Raw genomic sequence first — 14,694 nt, forward strand, 5'->3', positions numbered from 1 at the left:
TAATGGCAACCTGTTGAGGGCTATGGGGAAAATGAAAGAATTGGCTGTTGTTGGTTTCCATGTTAAAAAATTAAGATCCTGTCTGTCCAGTGGTCACATTGTTATTAAAGCCAAGGGGTATCTTTTTTTAATGTGGACTATGTAGGTTTGAATGATAATTGCATTTACATTGTGACCATTATGTTAGAAAAATCTAATTCAACATTGTTTCACTATAAATACAACAAGATATTTATTGCATATGATCATATTTGTATTTAACCATTTAAATTTCAGATTGATTTTGTGTTATTTGGTTATTATTCCCTGATTTCAGGGTGGTGCCCCATATTTTTATTTAGATTTATTATATTATTATTATTTAGATGAATGTTTATTCACATTTATAAGTAATTAATCATAATAATTAATAATAATATAATAGCCAAATGTATCACATCAAATCCCCCCATGAATGGTGCCCCTTGTGAGGCCTTCAATAAAACAGCTTTATTGCAGCGTCAGTGCACAGTCATGCAGAATCTTCGGAGCAAACCAGAAGGAGACAAAGCTTTGTTTGAGATGACAGAATGTTAGCAGACGTGTTTTCTTGCTGAAAGTGTGGAAGTGACAGGAAGCTACTGTCCCCTCTTTACTGCATACCGCCACTGAATCTTTTAGTGGAAGGCCATGCTGAACCGGAGCGAACTACTTTCACTCCTGACTAAATCTCATGAATGATTTTAACATTTTAACACATTTACAGTTTTTACAATTAAAGTCTTTCCTTGTTTGTCCTCTTAGTACTTTATTAGAATCCAAACAAAATTCGGTGTGACAAACAAATCAAAGTCAACGCGGTCATAGATTTCTATGTACAAAGTGCTGAGAAAAAAATATATTGAAGAAGTCGTGTAGTTTAAACTCTGTTGGAACTATATTAGTCCAAATCAATGACACAGAGGGATTAAATGTGAATGAAAATAGAGACTAAAGAGTTGTTCCCTTCTTCATCTGCCGCTTGAATAAAAAAAACAAAAATTCCATACTCAATAATGCTTACAGCTCACTTTGACATTTATTTGTGTCCATGTTTTGAAATGCACACAGTGTCTTTATCACAAGTTGAACCCTCTGACACGCTGACATTTCTTTGGATTTGTCTGTATTGGTTTGAAATCCCTTCTCCTGATTAAATATGGCAGGAAAATCATTTGTAGTATTTTCATTATTATCAAATCTCTTCTGTCATCCTGTAAAACATGAACATATTTCTTCATACTACTCTTTGATCTGATTGGATTGAAATATCCAACCAACACTGTGAGCATACAAGTTTACATGTTAGGATAGGATAGGATAGGATAGTACTTTATTGATCCGCAGAGGGGAAATTCGGGCGTTACAGCAGCACAGACAAGAAAGCTCAAATACACATTAAACAGAATAGATAAGATAACTAAAAATAAAAACGGGGTATATACAGTACAAAAGTGAATGTTGAGTTAACTGGGGGGAATTGAGAATTTAAGCAGTATTTGAAGAGAATGACAAGATAAAGTGTTGATTAAAGTGACTCAAGTAATGTGAACAGCAGAGAAGAGAGGCAGTGTTGTACCACAGTAATGCAGAGTGCAGTTATATAATATAATGTAGTATAATATGATATAGTGCAATATGAACAATATAGTGTAATATAATGAAATGTTATATAATATATATAATATGTTCAGGTCAGTTCAGGTGAACAAACATCATCATGAGCAGCGATAACCTCCGCGACTATAGAGACACAGGATGGAGCGCCAAGCAACTCAAAAAGCCACAACAGATATTCAGACATCAAAGCACCGCCCCTTAATGTTTGATTGAGAGGTGATCTGTGTGCAGTAAGGGACAGCAATGAGCTCTTAGCTACAAACATGAAAACTAAATAAGATGAAGAGATGAAGCAGAAGTGGACCCACTGTCCCTAAATTGACTTCTGTCTATTTCAGTTCACACAACTCAGCTGTGTGTCCAACACAACCATAAAACCCGAATCCAGCATGTAGAGGCTGAGTAAATGTGGTCTGGACTCTGTGGAGGAGAGTCATGGTTTTTGTGATGCTGTAGAAGGACAGAATACCTGCTCTGTGATCCAGGTACACTCCTACTCTGGAGGACTGAGGACCAAAGACACGAGTGAAGACACTATTGTAAACATAGTTATAACTGTCGTCACACTCTAACGCCCAAGATTTGTCATTGTGTCCAAACACACATTCATCCGAGATCCCTGCTCTGCTGATATTCTTGTATGAGACTGCTACAGAAACTCCTCCTCCCCTCCTCACCTCCCAGTAACAACGTCCAGTTAGACTCTCTTTACTCAGGACCTGACAACACCAATCAGTAAATCTGTCTGGGTGACTAGAATAGGACTGGTTTTCCCACCGTACTTTTACTTTTCTGTTCCCATCAGATAATATCAGCTTTGTGTGTGCTGTGTTTGGATCCAGTGTGATGTCACATGAATATTGTAAGAACTCAGCTCTGGTCTTGGGCTCTGGTTCTGGTTCTGACAGTAAAACATCCACTTCAGTCACTGTCTGTGTGATGTTTGTCCATTTCTCTCTCAGGACGTCCTGTAGTTTATCTCTGACTTCTGACACAGTCTCTGTCACGTCCTCAAAGTACCTCAGAGGACGGCTCTTGATGCTGGATGAGTGTGTAGATTCACTGAGTGGTGACAGTGAGGGGTAGTCGTGTAGAAACTGGTTGTGGTCCTGTGTGTGTGACAGCTTCTTCATCTCAGCGTCTCTCCTCTTCAGCTCAGTGATCTCCTGCTCCAGCTTCTCCTGAAGCTCTTTGACTCGACTCACTTCAGTTTGCTGCTGGGATCTGACCTGCTGCTTCACATCAGAGCGTCTTTTCTCCATGAGACGGATCAGCTCAGTGAACATCTTCTCACTGTTCCCCACTGTTTTATCAGCGGAGCCATTGATCGCCTCCACTTCCTGTTGGAGCAGCTTCACATCTTTCTCTCTGTCCTGGATTCTCTGCTGGATGTTTTCTCGACTCACCTCGAGCTCTCTCTGCTTCTCACTCCTTTCTGCTGCAGCTGAGACTGTGTCATGACCTTTGTGTTCGTCCACAGAGCAGAGATAACAGATAGACTGCTGATCAGTGCGGCAGAACATCTTCATCACCTCATCATGACGAGAGCAGACGTTCTCCTGGAGCTTCTTGGAGGGCTCCACCAGCTTGTGTTTTGAATAGGCAGTTGAATCATAATGAGGCTGGAGATGTTTCTCACAAAATGAGATCATACAGACCAGGCAGGCCTTTTGGGCTTTCAGTTTTCTCCCGGTGCAGACATCACAGGCCACATCTTCAGATCCAGCATAGCAGTGATCAGCAGGAGCAGCTTGGAGTCCAGTCTTCTTCAGCTCCTCCACTAAATCTGCTAACATGGTGCTTTTCACCAGGACAGGCCTCGGTGTGAAGACCTGTCTGCACTGAGGGCAGCTGTAGACTCTCTTCTCATCCTCTGTGTCCCAGTGGCTCTTAACACACGTTATGCAGTAGCTATGTCCACAGGAAGTAGTCACCGGATCCTTCAGTAGTTCCAGACAGATGGAACAGCAGAATCTCTCTCGGTCCAGTTGGTTTTCTCGCTGTGCCATTTCTCCTGTCAGTAACAACGACTGTCTGAGTTTCACTTCTTGAGAACTGTTCTGGTTGGTCACACCCATCCTCACAGTGTAGATCTGAAGGGGAGGGACTTCCTGTCAGAACCTGTGTGTGTCTGAATGGACTTAAAGCTGTGCACTTACTGACTTTGTTTCCTACGGTGGCTGGGAAGTGTTAACCAAAGGTACAAAGTGTGAAGCACATCGAGTGAGCGGTCTATTCATTTGTTTTGACAGAAAGGCAGTGTTATTGGTCTCAGGTGGATCACCATAAACTCTGTATGACACATTTCATTCACTACTTACTCAATCACTTCGGTCTCACTTCCTGCATCTAGTGCGTTCCCTTTTTCCGGAAAGATTCTGCCGTTTATAAATGTGTTTGGTGACTTATTAAAATTGTTTCTCATCTTGTAAACGTGCTTTATTGTTTTGTCCTCTGTAAAAGTGTTTTGCTTTTGTAATTTTGTTTCATAAATTATTTTAAAAATGTAAAAATGTCTCAAGCTTTGCAAAAGGGTTTCACACTTTGTAATTTTGGTTTGCACTTCCCAGCCACCGTAGCGCTTCCTCCTCTCTGGATCCTTGCCGATCCTTGCTTGTATTGTTCTTGTGGTGCATTCATGTGGTGTCGGAAAAACTAGAGTTTCTTAGTTGTAAAATGCCCATGAACGCCTGCTGAAGTCGGAGCAACAACTCGGTAAAGAATTAGGAGCTTGAGTTGCCGTCTTGACGTCAGAATCGTCATCAACATGGCGGGCTGAAGATGTTTTGTAAATGTTAAAAGATTTTTTTTATGAATACATGTGTTGCACATCAGCTTTTTGCTCAAATATAACTTGTAACAGAGACATTCACACTTGTTCTTCTTCGTAGCGTTCACGCTGTTTGTTGTTGTTGTTGTTGCTGTTGTTGTTGTTGTTGTTACGACATTCAGACTTTCCGAACTGAAAGCTCGGAAAGTAACCACCGAAACTGAGACCACCGAGGAGCACCTGAATGCAGCATCTCTCTGACGTTCGTCTACTTTAATAAATACAAAGTAGACAACACAAACTTCCCAAAAGATCAAAAATAGGTTTGAATAAAGGTAACAATAAATAAAAAGGGACAGAGAGAGCAATCTTTGAGTTTTCAAGGTGTCGGTTGATTTGTTGCCACAATCACCGTGAAATATCCTCGTTTAGAAAATGTAGATTTTTTTTAATTGATATATTTTGGAATAATGATAACGTCAATGTGAACCTATGCTGCCTGTTCTTCATAAATGCTCTTTAATCTAAAAATATATTTATCATTTTAACATCTTTCAGTTAACATCCAGTTGTACGTAATGACGAAAGGGGCGCGTCATTCCCGGCGTACGCAGCGTGCCGCGTCATTTCTTCCAACACATCCGCCGCTTCCTGGCCGGCCCAGGCAGCCGCCTCAGGCCCCGCCACACACTGAACCGTTATCCGCTTGTCATCACTTTCGTGCCGGGAAACACGGAGCTCCTCTGCCCGGTCTGCGGGGAGCTGAGAGCGGATGAAGAGGCTGAAATCCTCCGCAGACGTCCCGGGACCCGCTGACTGGTGAGTTTGTGAGAGTTTAAAGGTGCTGAGAGAGAAGAACAGAGATTCCTGTTCACAATGAATCACTGCTGAGGCTCATGGATGTGTTTTCTTTATTCACACCTCGTTAATGTAACATACAGTCAGAGCTTTGTTCAGTCTGACATCTTTACTCAGGTGTGAGCTCATTGTGTGTCTTCTTCTTCTTCTCTCCCTCACAGGTAAATGTTCACCTGTCGGTTCTGTCCACAGCGTCGGGGCAGGAGGAAGGTGGAGCCTGAGGCGTGGTTGCTGTGGTGATGGTGTTGGACTCAGGTGAGGTCTTCATGGATCAGGTAGAGGTTGTCGGGAGCAGCAGGGAGCGGTCCGATCCGAACAAAAGCACCGCCAAGCCGAGACCGCCGGCCAAGAGGAGCGATGTCGCCAAGAAGGAGAAGTTGTCTCTCAACGGACTTCCTGTTCAGACAGGGAGCAGCCATGCGTTGCCCAGGAGGTCATCATCATCTGCATCATCAAGACCGCCCCTCCGACGCCCCCTCAGCCTCGAGATGACCCCCCACTACCTGCGTGGGTCACGGGAGCAGATGGCCGACAGGCGGGTGGTGCAGCCCCCGTGGCGCAGTGGCTCAGCCGCCCCCTCGCCCCCTGCCCGCAGCCTGACCAGCCCCAGCCTGGGCACCGGGGGCTGGATGCGCCGCAGTGGGAGCACCTGCTCCGTCAATTACCCCATCGGGCTGCGAGCAGGCCGGGGGCAAATGAGACCTGCCACCTCCCTGCCACACATAGCCAAAGGGATGGGCGGCGGGACGCTACCCACACCCACCCGGCCGTGTCTGTTGGTGGCGCTCCGACCTCTGAACCTGGAGCAAGAGAAGCAGACCTTCTTCCTGTCAGACTACAAGTACGAGCCTCAGTTTGAGTACGCTCAGCCGGAGCCACGGAGCGTGCTGGACAAGTACAGAGACGGCGCCGGACTCTTCCTCGAACAGGTGCAAAACACACACACACACACACACACACACACACACACACACACACACACACACATACACACACACACACACACACACACACACACACACACACACACACACACACACATCACATGATGGTGTTGATGGTGATGATGGTGATGATGGTTTCCTCTCCACCTGCAGGCGGTGGGGATCATGGAGTGCGTCCTCAGAAAGTTTGACTCCTATGAGAACTTTGAAGAGGTGACGGGCGGCAGCGTCCTCCCGAAAAGTCAGATCTGGGCGGCTGTTCGAAAGTATCTTCAGAAAGAAGGATGTGTGGGAGAGGTGAGAGCGCAGCACACACACGAACGCACCACCAGAGAATCCAGGATTACAGATTTTAATAATCACGGTTTCATGTTTTTGAGTTTTGTGCTTCATCTCGTTTACTTTCCGTTTTTAAACTTCATGAAAGTTTTTGCGTTGTAATAAATGTTTTCTGAATTTTATTGCATCTTTGTGTTTCGATTCATGTTTTCGCTTCTAATAATTGATGAAACTTTTCAGGAAATGTGTGCTCAAACAGGCCGTTTGGAGGTTTTCCCTTCATGACATCACAAAGGGCAGTAGCCCCTCCCCCAGGTGGGTGGCACTCCCACAGGTGTTTGTTTTGCCCTCTGAGTCTGCCTTCTCACCGTAAACAATAGGAAACAAATGTTCTGAGCAGGGCTGGAATAGAGGGGTTTATAGACACGATCAAATACAGGATCAGAGTGGATTTAGAACAGGAAACTTTAACCTCATGTTTTGAGGAGCTCTGAGACTTATTTACACTGAAGAGGAGGAGGAGAATATGTGACCTTTAAAGTGTCCCACAGAGTATGTGTGAGCAACACTGTTTTTTTATAAACTCATAAACACATTTCAGTCAGGGACCCTCCTCATAAATTGAACCATACATACAGTTGTGCTTGGTGTTGAAGGCTCTGCTCAAAGGTTTCTTTCACAAAGCCTCAGCTCTCCATGGAGCGCAGTGATAAACCCCACCACAAGGGGGAGCCAAAGGCTTAAAGCAGCAAGTAGGCGGCTGGTTGCTGGTGGAGGCTAAGCTGTTCCTGCAGCAGCAGAGTGTGAGCAGCGTTAATGTAGAAGAGATCAGTGAGACAGAAGTTGTGTTAACATGTAGCCTCTAGCTTGGTGTATGACCTCAGTGTCCTGCATGAACTAACGCTTTAAAACCGTAAAGACCATACTGTATATTTAAGAATAGAAGGGCTCCAGATTGAACCTGTTAAAATACTTTTTATACATCTTTATGAAGTGAAGTCTTAGCCTGATAAGGTAACCAGAGCTGGGCACATGAGATCCAAAAAGCGTCTGCTAAGTGAATTGTAGAACTGTGTAGATATATGTGGAGGGAAATGTCTCTTCAGAGGAAAAGTCTTTGTGGAGTCTTCTTTCATTGTTTTCACACAGGCGGATGGCTGCTTTACAACCTTTCAGAATATTAATTTTAACCGTAGCCTCATTTAAATCCATTTATGACTTTATCCTTGTAAATGAACAACTTTAATCTCGTACATTTTTTCCTTTAATCGGGAGATTTAAGATTCTTTTTTCATTTAAAGGAAAAAAGTGCAACATGTTCCACATAAATAAATCCAGTCTCTCCTGTGTAAATGTGTCTCTGAGTCATGACTGTCTACAATGAGGGAGAAGCTCGAGTCCCGCTGGCTGTGTTGTTATCAGAGCCGTGTTTACATGGACAGGACGGCCGGCTCCTCCCCTTGAGTATAAAAGGTGTTTTAGTCAAGACTAGAGAGAAGAAGAAGAACATACTCACTGATTATTTGGATGTTAGTAAGAGTTTTTAGATCACGCTCATTCTGTGTCTGTTTACATGCAACGTGAAGAGGACAGTTTAGTCCGCCTCTTGCTTTTATTGGTGCTTAATTATGGTGATGCTTAATTGATAACTCCTTCGTGTGAACTTGAGTGGAGACGGGTTGGAGGTGTGTCTCTGGAGGAGAGCGGAGGCTTCAGTATGGAGGAGGTGTGGCCAAACTGCAGTTTGTTTTAGTTTCATTCTGGAGCTCAAGGGCGACATCTACTGGATCAAAAAGTCACATTTTTCTTTAACGTGGCCTAATACTCTGTCGTAAAGTTTTTTTTGTATTTTTTATAATTTTATTTTTATCAGGGAGCTCATCCATAGTCAAAAGATGTGTGCATCTTCTCTTCCAGCTTTCGCGCTCCCTCTTTATTCCCAAAGATGTATTATCATATTATACCATTAACGAAATTAACAGTTTGTCACCTTCAGTGTGAATGTGAGGAATCTCCTGAAAGATGGTTAGAGATATATTTATCATAACTTCAGTTATTCCTTCTGCTGAAAGGATTCTGTGGATTTTAAGAGACGTGACGCATTGATTGTGAAAGAGTTTAGTGTCACCTTGTCGGTAATAAAATGTATGGTAACACTGTAAACCCTGCGTTCTGATTGGTTGTTGTTGAAGCAGTCCAACAGTCCAGTTCAGAAGAAGCAGGCTGTAAATCTGACAGGTGGTTGATTGTGTTTACCTGCAGCCGCTCTCACAGTAACATCCTGCTCCAACGTTCAGTTAATGATTCATAATAACACTCAGTACCTGTGCAGGTCTGCTCTTAATGTTGCTTTTGTTTTCTCTTCATCCTGAAGTTTGGTTTCTCTCTGAAATGACTAGTTTCTGATCAAACATGGCGCTCTATCAGGTCCTGTTCCTGTGAATCACATGCAAGGGGTGGGGCTTATAAGGGTTAAAAAGTGTTCCTGATGATGATGATGATGGTGATGATGGTGGTGATGATGGTGATGATGGTGATGATGATGGTGATGATGATGGTCATGATGATGGTGGTGATGGTGATGATAATGGTGGTGATGGTTATGATGATGGTTGTGATGATGGTGGTGATGGTTATGATGATGGTTGTGATGATGGTGGTGATGGTGATGATAATGGTGATGATGGTGATGATGATGGTTGTGATGATGGTGGTGATGGTGATGATAATGGTGGTGATGGTTATGATGATGGTTGTGATGATGGTGGTGATGGTGATGATAATGGTGGTGATGGTGATGATGATGGTTGTGATGATGGTGGTGATGGTGATGATGACGATGGTGATGATGGTGATGATAATGGTGATGATGATGGTGGTGATGATGGTGATGATAATGGTGATGATGATGGTGATAATGGTGATGATAATGGTGATGATGATGGTGGTGATGATGGTGATGATGATGGTGGTGATGATGGTGATGATGGTGATGATAATGGTGGTGATGATGGTGATGATAATGGTGGTGATGATGGTGATGATAATGGTGATGATGATGGTGGTGATGATGGTGATAATGGTGATGATGATGGTGATGATGATGGTGATGATGATGGTGGTGATGATGGTGATAATGGTGATGATGATGGTGGTGATGATGGTGATGATGGTGATGATAATGGTGGTGATGATGGTGATGATAATGGTGGTGATGATGGTGATGATGATGATGATGGTGATGATGGTGGTGATGGTGATGATGGTGATGATGGTGGTGATGGTGATGATGATGATGGTGATGATGGTGGTGATGATGGTGATGATGATGGTGGTGATGGTGGTGATGATAATGGTGGTGATGATGATGGTGATGATGGTGGTGATGGTGGTGGTGATGGTGGTGATGGTGATGATGATAATGGTGATGATGATGGTGATGATAATGGTGGTGATGATGGTGATGATGATGGTGATGATGGTGGTGATGATGATGATGGTGGTGATGGTGGTGATGATGATGGTGGTGATGGTGATGATGATGGTGATGATGAAGGTGTGTCTGTACAGGTGGTGGTGCGTCTCTCTGACGAGCTGCTGTCTCAGGCCGTGATGGTGGTGGAGAGCTGTCGTCCCACTCTGACCATCAACCTGTCGGGGGCTCGGCAGCATTGGCTGGAGGGGATGCTGAGGCACGAGATCGGTACGACTGCTCACCTTCATCGCACGCACGCACGCACGCACACACACACAATTTTAGGAGAGGACCAGACACAATAAGTAGAGACTTAAAATTTAAGAACGGAGGTGAAGTTAAGGGGTTGATTGAATGTCTCTCACTGGGAGAGATTTCCTTTATCAGATGAAGTTGTTGAGCTCGACTGCAGTTTATAAGATCCAGCAGAAGGTTGTTTAAAAGGCGAGAATAGCTTTACTTCCTGGATCCACAGAGGAAATGACCCAACCTGAATAACAAACTGATAAATAAAGATGGTGCCAAAACTGAAACATGACAGTGAATATATGATTCCATCTCATCAATTCAAAGTGTCCTCTCCTCAGGAACTCATTACCTGCGCGGTGTGAACAACGGCCTGCAGCCCTGGGCCTCCTCCGAAGGCAGGAAGCAGTTTGGTCTCAAACCGGCCAATCCCACGGAGGAGGGCCTGGCCAGTCTGCACAGCGTGTTGCTACGGAAACAGCCGTACCTGTGGCGCGCGGCATTGCTGTACTACACAGTGTTCCATGCCGCCAGCATGAGCTTCAGCCAGCTCTTCGGACACATCGCACGCTTCGTCCAGGACCCAGACGTCCGCTGGGAGTACTGCCTGAGGGCCAAGAGGGGCCAGGCGGACACCTCACAGCCAGGTGAGCACACACACACACACACTTGTAAACCCTGCTCTTGTTTCCACAGCCAACCAAACCCTTACTTGGAAGGCGGGGTGTGAGCTTATGTATCCCTTATTTTGGGACCATTCTCCCAACTTTTGACGATGGAAAGGCCAATAAATGGGTACCGTACCAAACTGAACTTAATATGACCGCTTGCTGGAAACGGGGCTATAGTTTGGTTCAGTTTGGGTCAGTACGGGTCAGTACAGCTTGGTTCAGCTTGGTACAGTAATCCCTGATCTTATTAGCGTTTCCACAGCCAAACGTACCCTTACTTGGTTGTGCGGGTTGTAAGCCGCTGCGATAGCCATGTCAAGCGTGACACAGCGTAGCCCGCCAGTAAATCCAATGAAGAAGAAGAACGTGACACACTTAAGAAAACGAGACAGAATGAGCGTGTCATCATCATTGTGTTTTCTGTTGTTTGTCTGTGTGTCAGGTTGCTTCAGTAAAGATCAGGTTTACCTGGACGGGATCCTCCGAATCCTTCGACATCGACGAAACATCGACTTCAAGATGTTGACTTCTTTAGGGAAGGTCAGTGTCAGCACCTTTAAATATGACTCTTCATGACCTCGACAGCCTCAGGTGTTTTTAAATGCAAATCTCGATGGAAGCGACCGTGATCAAGGCTCACATGAAAAAGCTAATTTAAAATTAAAATGCACTAAAGATACAACATTACACAATGTTGTCTTTTGTTATTTTAGTATAAGTTGAGAGCCCCCTGACAGCCTAATCTACATACTGTGTCCTTAAAGGTCACATATAATACAAAATCCACTTCCCCATGTTCCTCTAACACTAACATGTGTCTCTACTCTGTCTACAAACCCCCCAATGATGAGAAAAGTCCATCCTCTCTGTCTTCTGCCTGCTCCACTTTTCAGAAAATGTGTGCTCAAACAGGCCGTTTGGAGATTTTCCCTTCATGACATCACAAAGGACAGTAGCCCCTCCCCAGGTGGGTGACACTCCCACAGCTAGGTGTTTGTTCTGCCCTGAGTCTGCCTTCTCATCGTAAACAATGGGAGTGAGAAAGCCTGAGACACCCAAGCCCTTCCAGAGAGGGGGCGTGGTCAGACACAGCTCATTTACATATTTAAAGGTACAAACACAGAAACAGCCTGTTCTGAGCAGGGCTGAAATAGAGGGGTTTATAGGCATGATCAAATACAGGATCAGAGTGGATTTAGAACAAGAAACTTCACACACATGTTTTGAGGAGCTCTGAGACTTATTTAAACTGGTTGAAAATTTAATTGCGCAGGAAAGTGACGACACACTGTGATACAGAAGTGGCATTCTGCATGGACCTTTCCTGGGCTCACTGAAATAACCCTTTCCCAAATGACATTGTTTACTGGCCGACAATTTTAAATAAGTTGTGCTTGATTTTGACAGTTTTCTGCATGTGTTTTCTTACCTTTAGAAAATACAAAAAATCCAGTTAGCTAGGAACATCGCTACCGTTTACTGTTACGCCTCATGGATTTAATAATAATCATTTGGAGACTAAGAACAAAACATTACGCCAAAAACAATTCAGTCAACCAAACATTATGATACTGACTTGCAAATAAGTTGCAGGGAAACTTATTCCGCTCCTGTCTTCAACTGGAGCAGTAGCTGCGTCTGTGTGTATAAACCTTCCTCCTCACCTGTGCAGGTGTCTTTCGAAGACGTGGAGCGACTGCGGCCCCTGGCGTCCCTCCAAAGGACCAGAATCCCGCACTTCATGAGAGACCAGGAGCGTTACCTTCAACACCTGGATAACATCGTCTCCGTCAACGACCTCGATGATGCAACGCTGCAACATCTGCTGCCCTGAAACGGCTCGCCCCTCCAAGCCCCGCCCCTCCCCTGACTGAGGAGGAGCCTAGTACGGACTGTGTCATGTGATGAATATCATTTTAAACTTGTCAGTATTATCGACGCTTTATCGGAGCGATTTTTGTAAAACTTGAATGATTGGAACAAAAGGGACGAACACACGAACACCTCGTTCATACGTCTGTCTCATGCATGTTTATGTGGCTTCTTCACTGAGCCCACCGCACTTCAGGTGCCACCCCCCCCCCTTTCTTTACTCCTGTACTATGAATTTACCTCAATACTGCAACTCTATGATGTAACCTACATTATATATGTACTCTTACATAATCCGTGCATCCAGCGCCTGTACAGGACTCTGCTAATCACACGCTTTATTTATGCAATTATTTAAGTTTTTTTACTTCAACAGAACAAACTGAATGTCTCTGGTTTTAGTAGCTTTAGACCTTTTTTTAGACAACATTGTTTTATGCCTTAGCGTGTTTGCATTTAAAAAAAAGCACACCAAGGACAGCCGAGACTGAATCTCTAAATAAGTGCCAGTGGACTCTTAGTATTAAGAAGAAAATCTCAGCATTAACAGGACAGCTGTTGTTTCTGTATTAGAAGTGTCCTTGGTGGTCTTTTCTTCTCAGTATGCTATTAAGCTCCGCCCTCCAAGGAAACCAAACTGACTTCAGCAGCGTTAAAGGAACAGTTATTAAATCGCTATAAAGTCGCTTTCTTCTAGAGCGCCACATGGAACGATTGATGGCGCTCTGTGAAATGAGAAGCTCTGTTTGAAAAAATAAAAAGTGATGCACACTCAGTTCAGACTTTACCAAACACATATTTACGGTTTCGGCTGTGTTGAATAAGCCAGCCTCCAGGAAGTGCGCCGACCATTGAAGCCAAATTTACATGGTGGCCAAACCTGGTATTGCGGCGCCACGCGATGCCGTTGGGTCCAAACAGACTTTTTCTCTCTAGTTCATGTTGGGAAAGAGACGTCTATTAATCAGCAGATTCGGGGCGCTGGTGGCACAGTGGTTAGTGCGCGCGCCCCATGTACAGAGGCTGCAGTCCTCCGAGTGGGCGGCCTGGGTTCAAATCCCACCTGTGGCTCCTTCCCCGCATGTCACTCCCCACTCTTTCTCTCTCCCTGATTTCTGACTCTTATCATCATATCTCTCCATTAAAGGCCCAAAAATTAATCTTATAGTTATAAGTCTATATAGTTAAAAGTTATAGATCTCATTAGATTTGATCGTATTGAAGTTCAAATTCTTAACGCATAGAGATCAGAGTGGCGTGTAATCTTTTCTCGGTGTACAGGTTTTCACGGCTCAAAGCGTGTAACTGTTCCTTTAACGTGTCGTGTACACGCCAAAAAGGCGCTCTTTTTGTTTTGATCGGTGGCTGATCTGTCATAGCTCCACGTCCAGACGTGATTGGCCGTCTGAGGAGGAAGCCGGGTGTTGCGACGCCTTCGATGGGTTAGAACTCATCTGCTGTAGCTAAACGTGTTTTCGTACACCGCTTTTTACTGTTGGTCACTTCAACCTTCAGACTTCAGTCGGGACGTATGAGAGGCCACGCCGTCTGTGAGCAGAATCAAAACCAGGACGTGGACCACAGGAGTCCCACTCTGAACCTGCATTTGAAATACTTGATTAGAAGAAGAGTTCACACGTTCAGCCGTTTGGCGAGCAGCAGCGTTTGAAACTCCTCGCCAACCTTCGGCCTGAATGCACCTGTTTGTAACACACGAATGTCGCACAAGTGCTTTATGTTCTGGAAACTTGTTTCCAGTTTATTTATTAAAAAGTTCACAAACCAGGCTCGCTGCTCTTTTTCCTCCAACACACACACACACTCACTCACTCACTCACTCACTCACTCACTCACTCTCACACACACATACACACTCACTCACTTACACACACACACACACACACACACACACTCTCTCACACACACACTGTCACTCACTCA

At 44.4% G+C, this 14,694-nt stretch overlaps 2 protein-coding genes across 3 annotated transcripts; one reads left to right on the plus strand and one right to left on the minus strand.

Moving 5' to 3' along the window:
• Positions 1-1,334: 1,334 nt before the first annotated feature.
• Positions 1,335-4,507, minus strand: LOC110001700 (tripartite motif-containing protein 16-like). Its single transcript, XM_020657203.3, has one exon. It carries the CDS (start codon positions 3,714-3,716, stop codon positions 1,968-1,970), a length of 1,749 nt encoding a protein of 582 aa, XP_020512859.3. The 5' UTR covers positions 3,717-4,507; the 3' UTR covers positions 1,335-1,967.
• Positions 4,508-5,032: 525 nt separating this feature from the next.
• Positions 5,033-14,539, plus strand: kiaa0895l. Of its 2 annotated transcripts, none has more exons than XM_020657205.3 (7): positions 5,033-5,227; positions 5,459-6,195; positions 6,364-6,507; positions 10,060-10,192; positions 10,552-10,857; positions 11,324-11,421; positions 12,554-14,539. In XM_020657205.3, exons 2-7 carry the CDS (start codon positions 5,506-5,508, stop codon positions 12,713-12,715), a joined length of 1,533 nt encoding a protein of 510 aa, XP_020512861.1. In that variant the 5' UTR covers positions 5,033-5,227; positions 5,459-5,505; the 3' UTR covers positions 12,716-14,539. The 2 variants fall into 2 exon arrangements, with proteins under 2 accessions (XP_020512861.1, XP_020512860.1); XM_020657204.3 differs by having other exon boundaries at positions 5,034-5,227; positions 5,428-6,195.
• The last annotated feature ends 155 nt before the right edge of the window (positions 14,540-14,694 follow it).

The sequence above is a fragment of the Labrus bergylta genome, chromosome 3, assembly GCF_963930695.1.
Source record: "Labrus bergylta chromosome 3, fLabBer1.1, whole genome shotgun sequence".
NCBI lineage: Eukaryota > Metazoa > Chordata > Actinopteri > Labriformes > Labridae > Labrus > Labrus bergylta.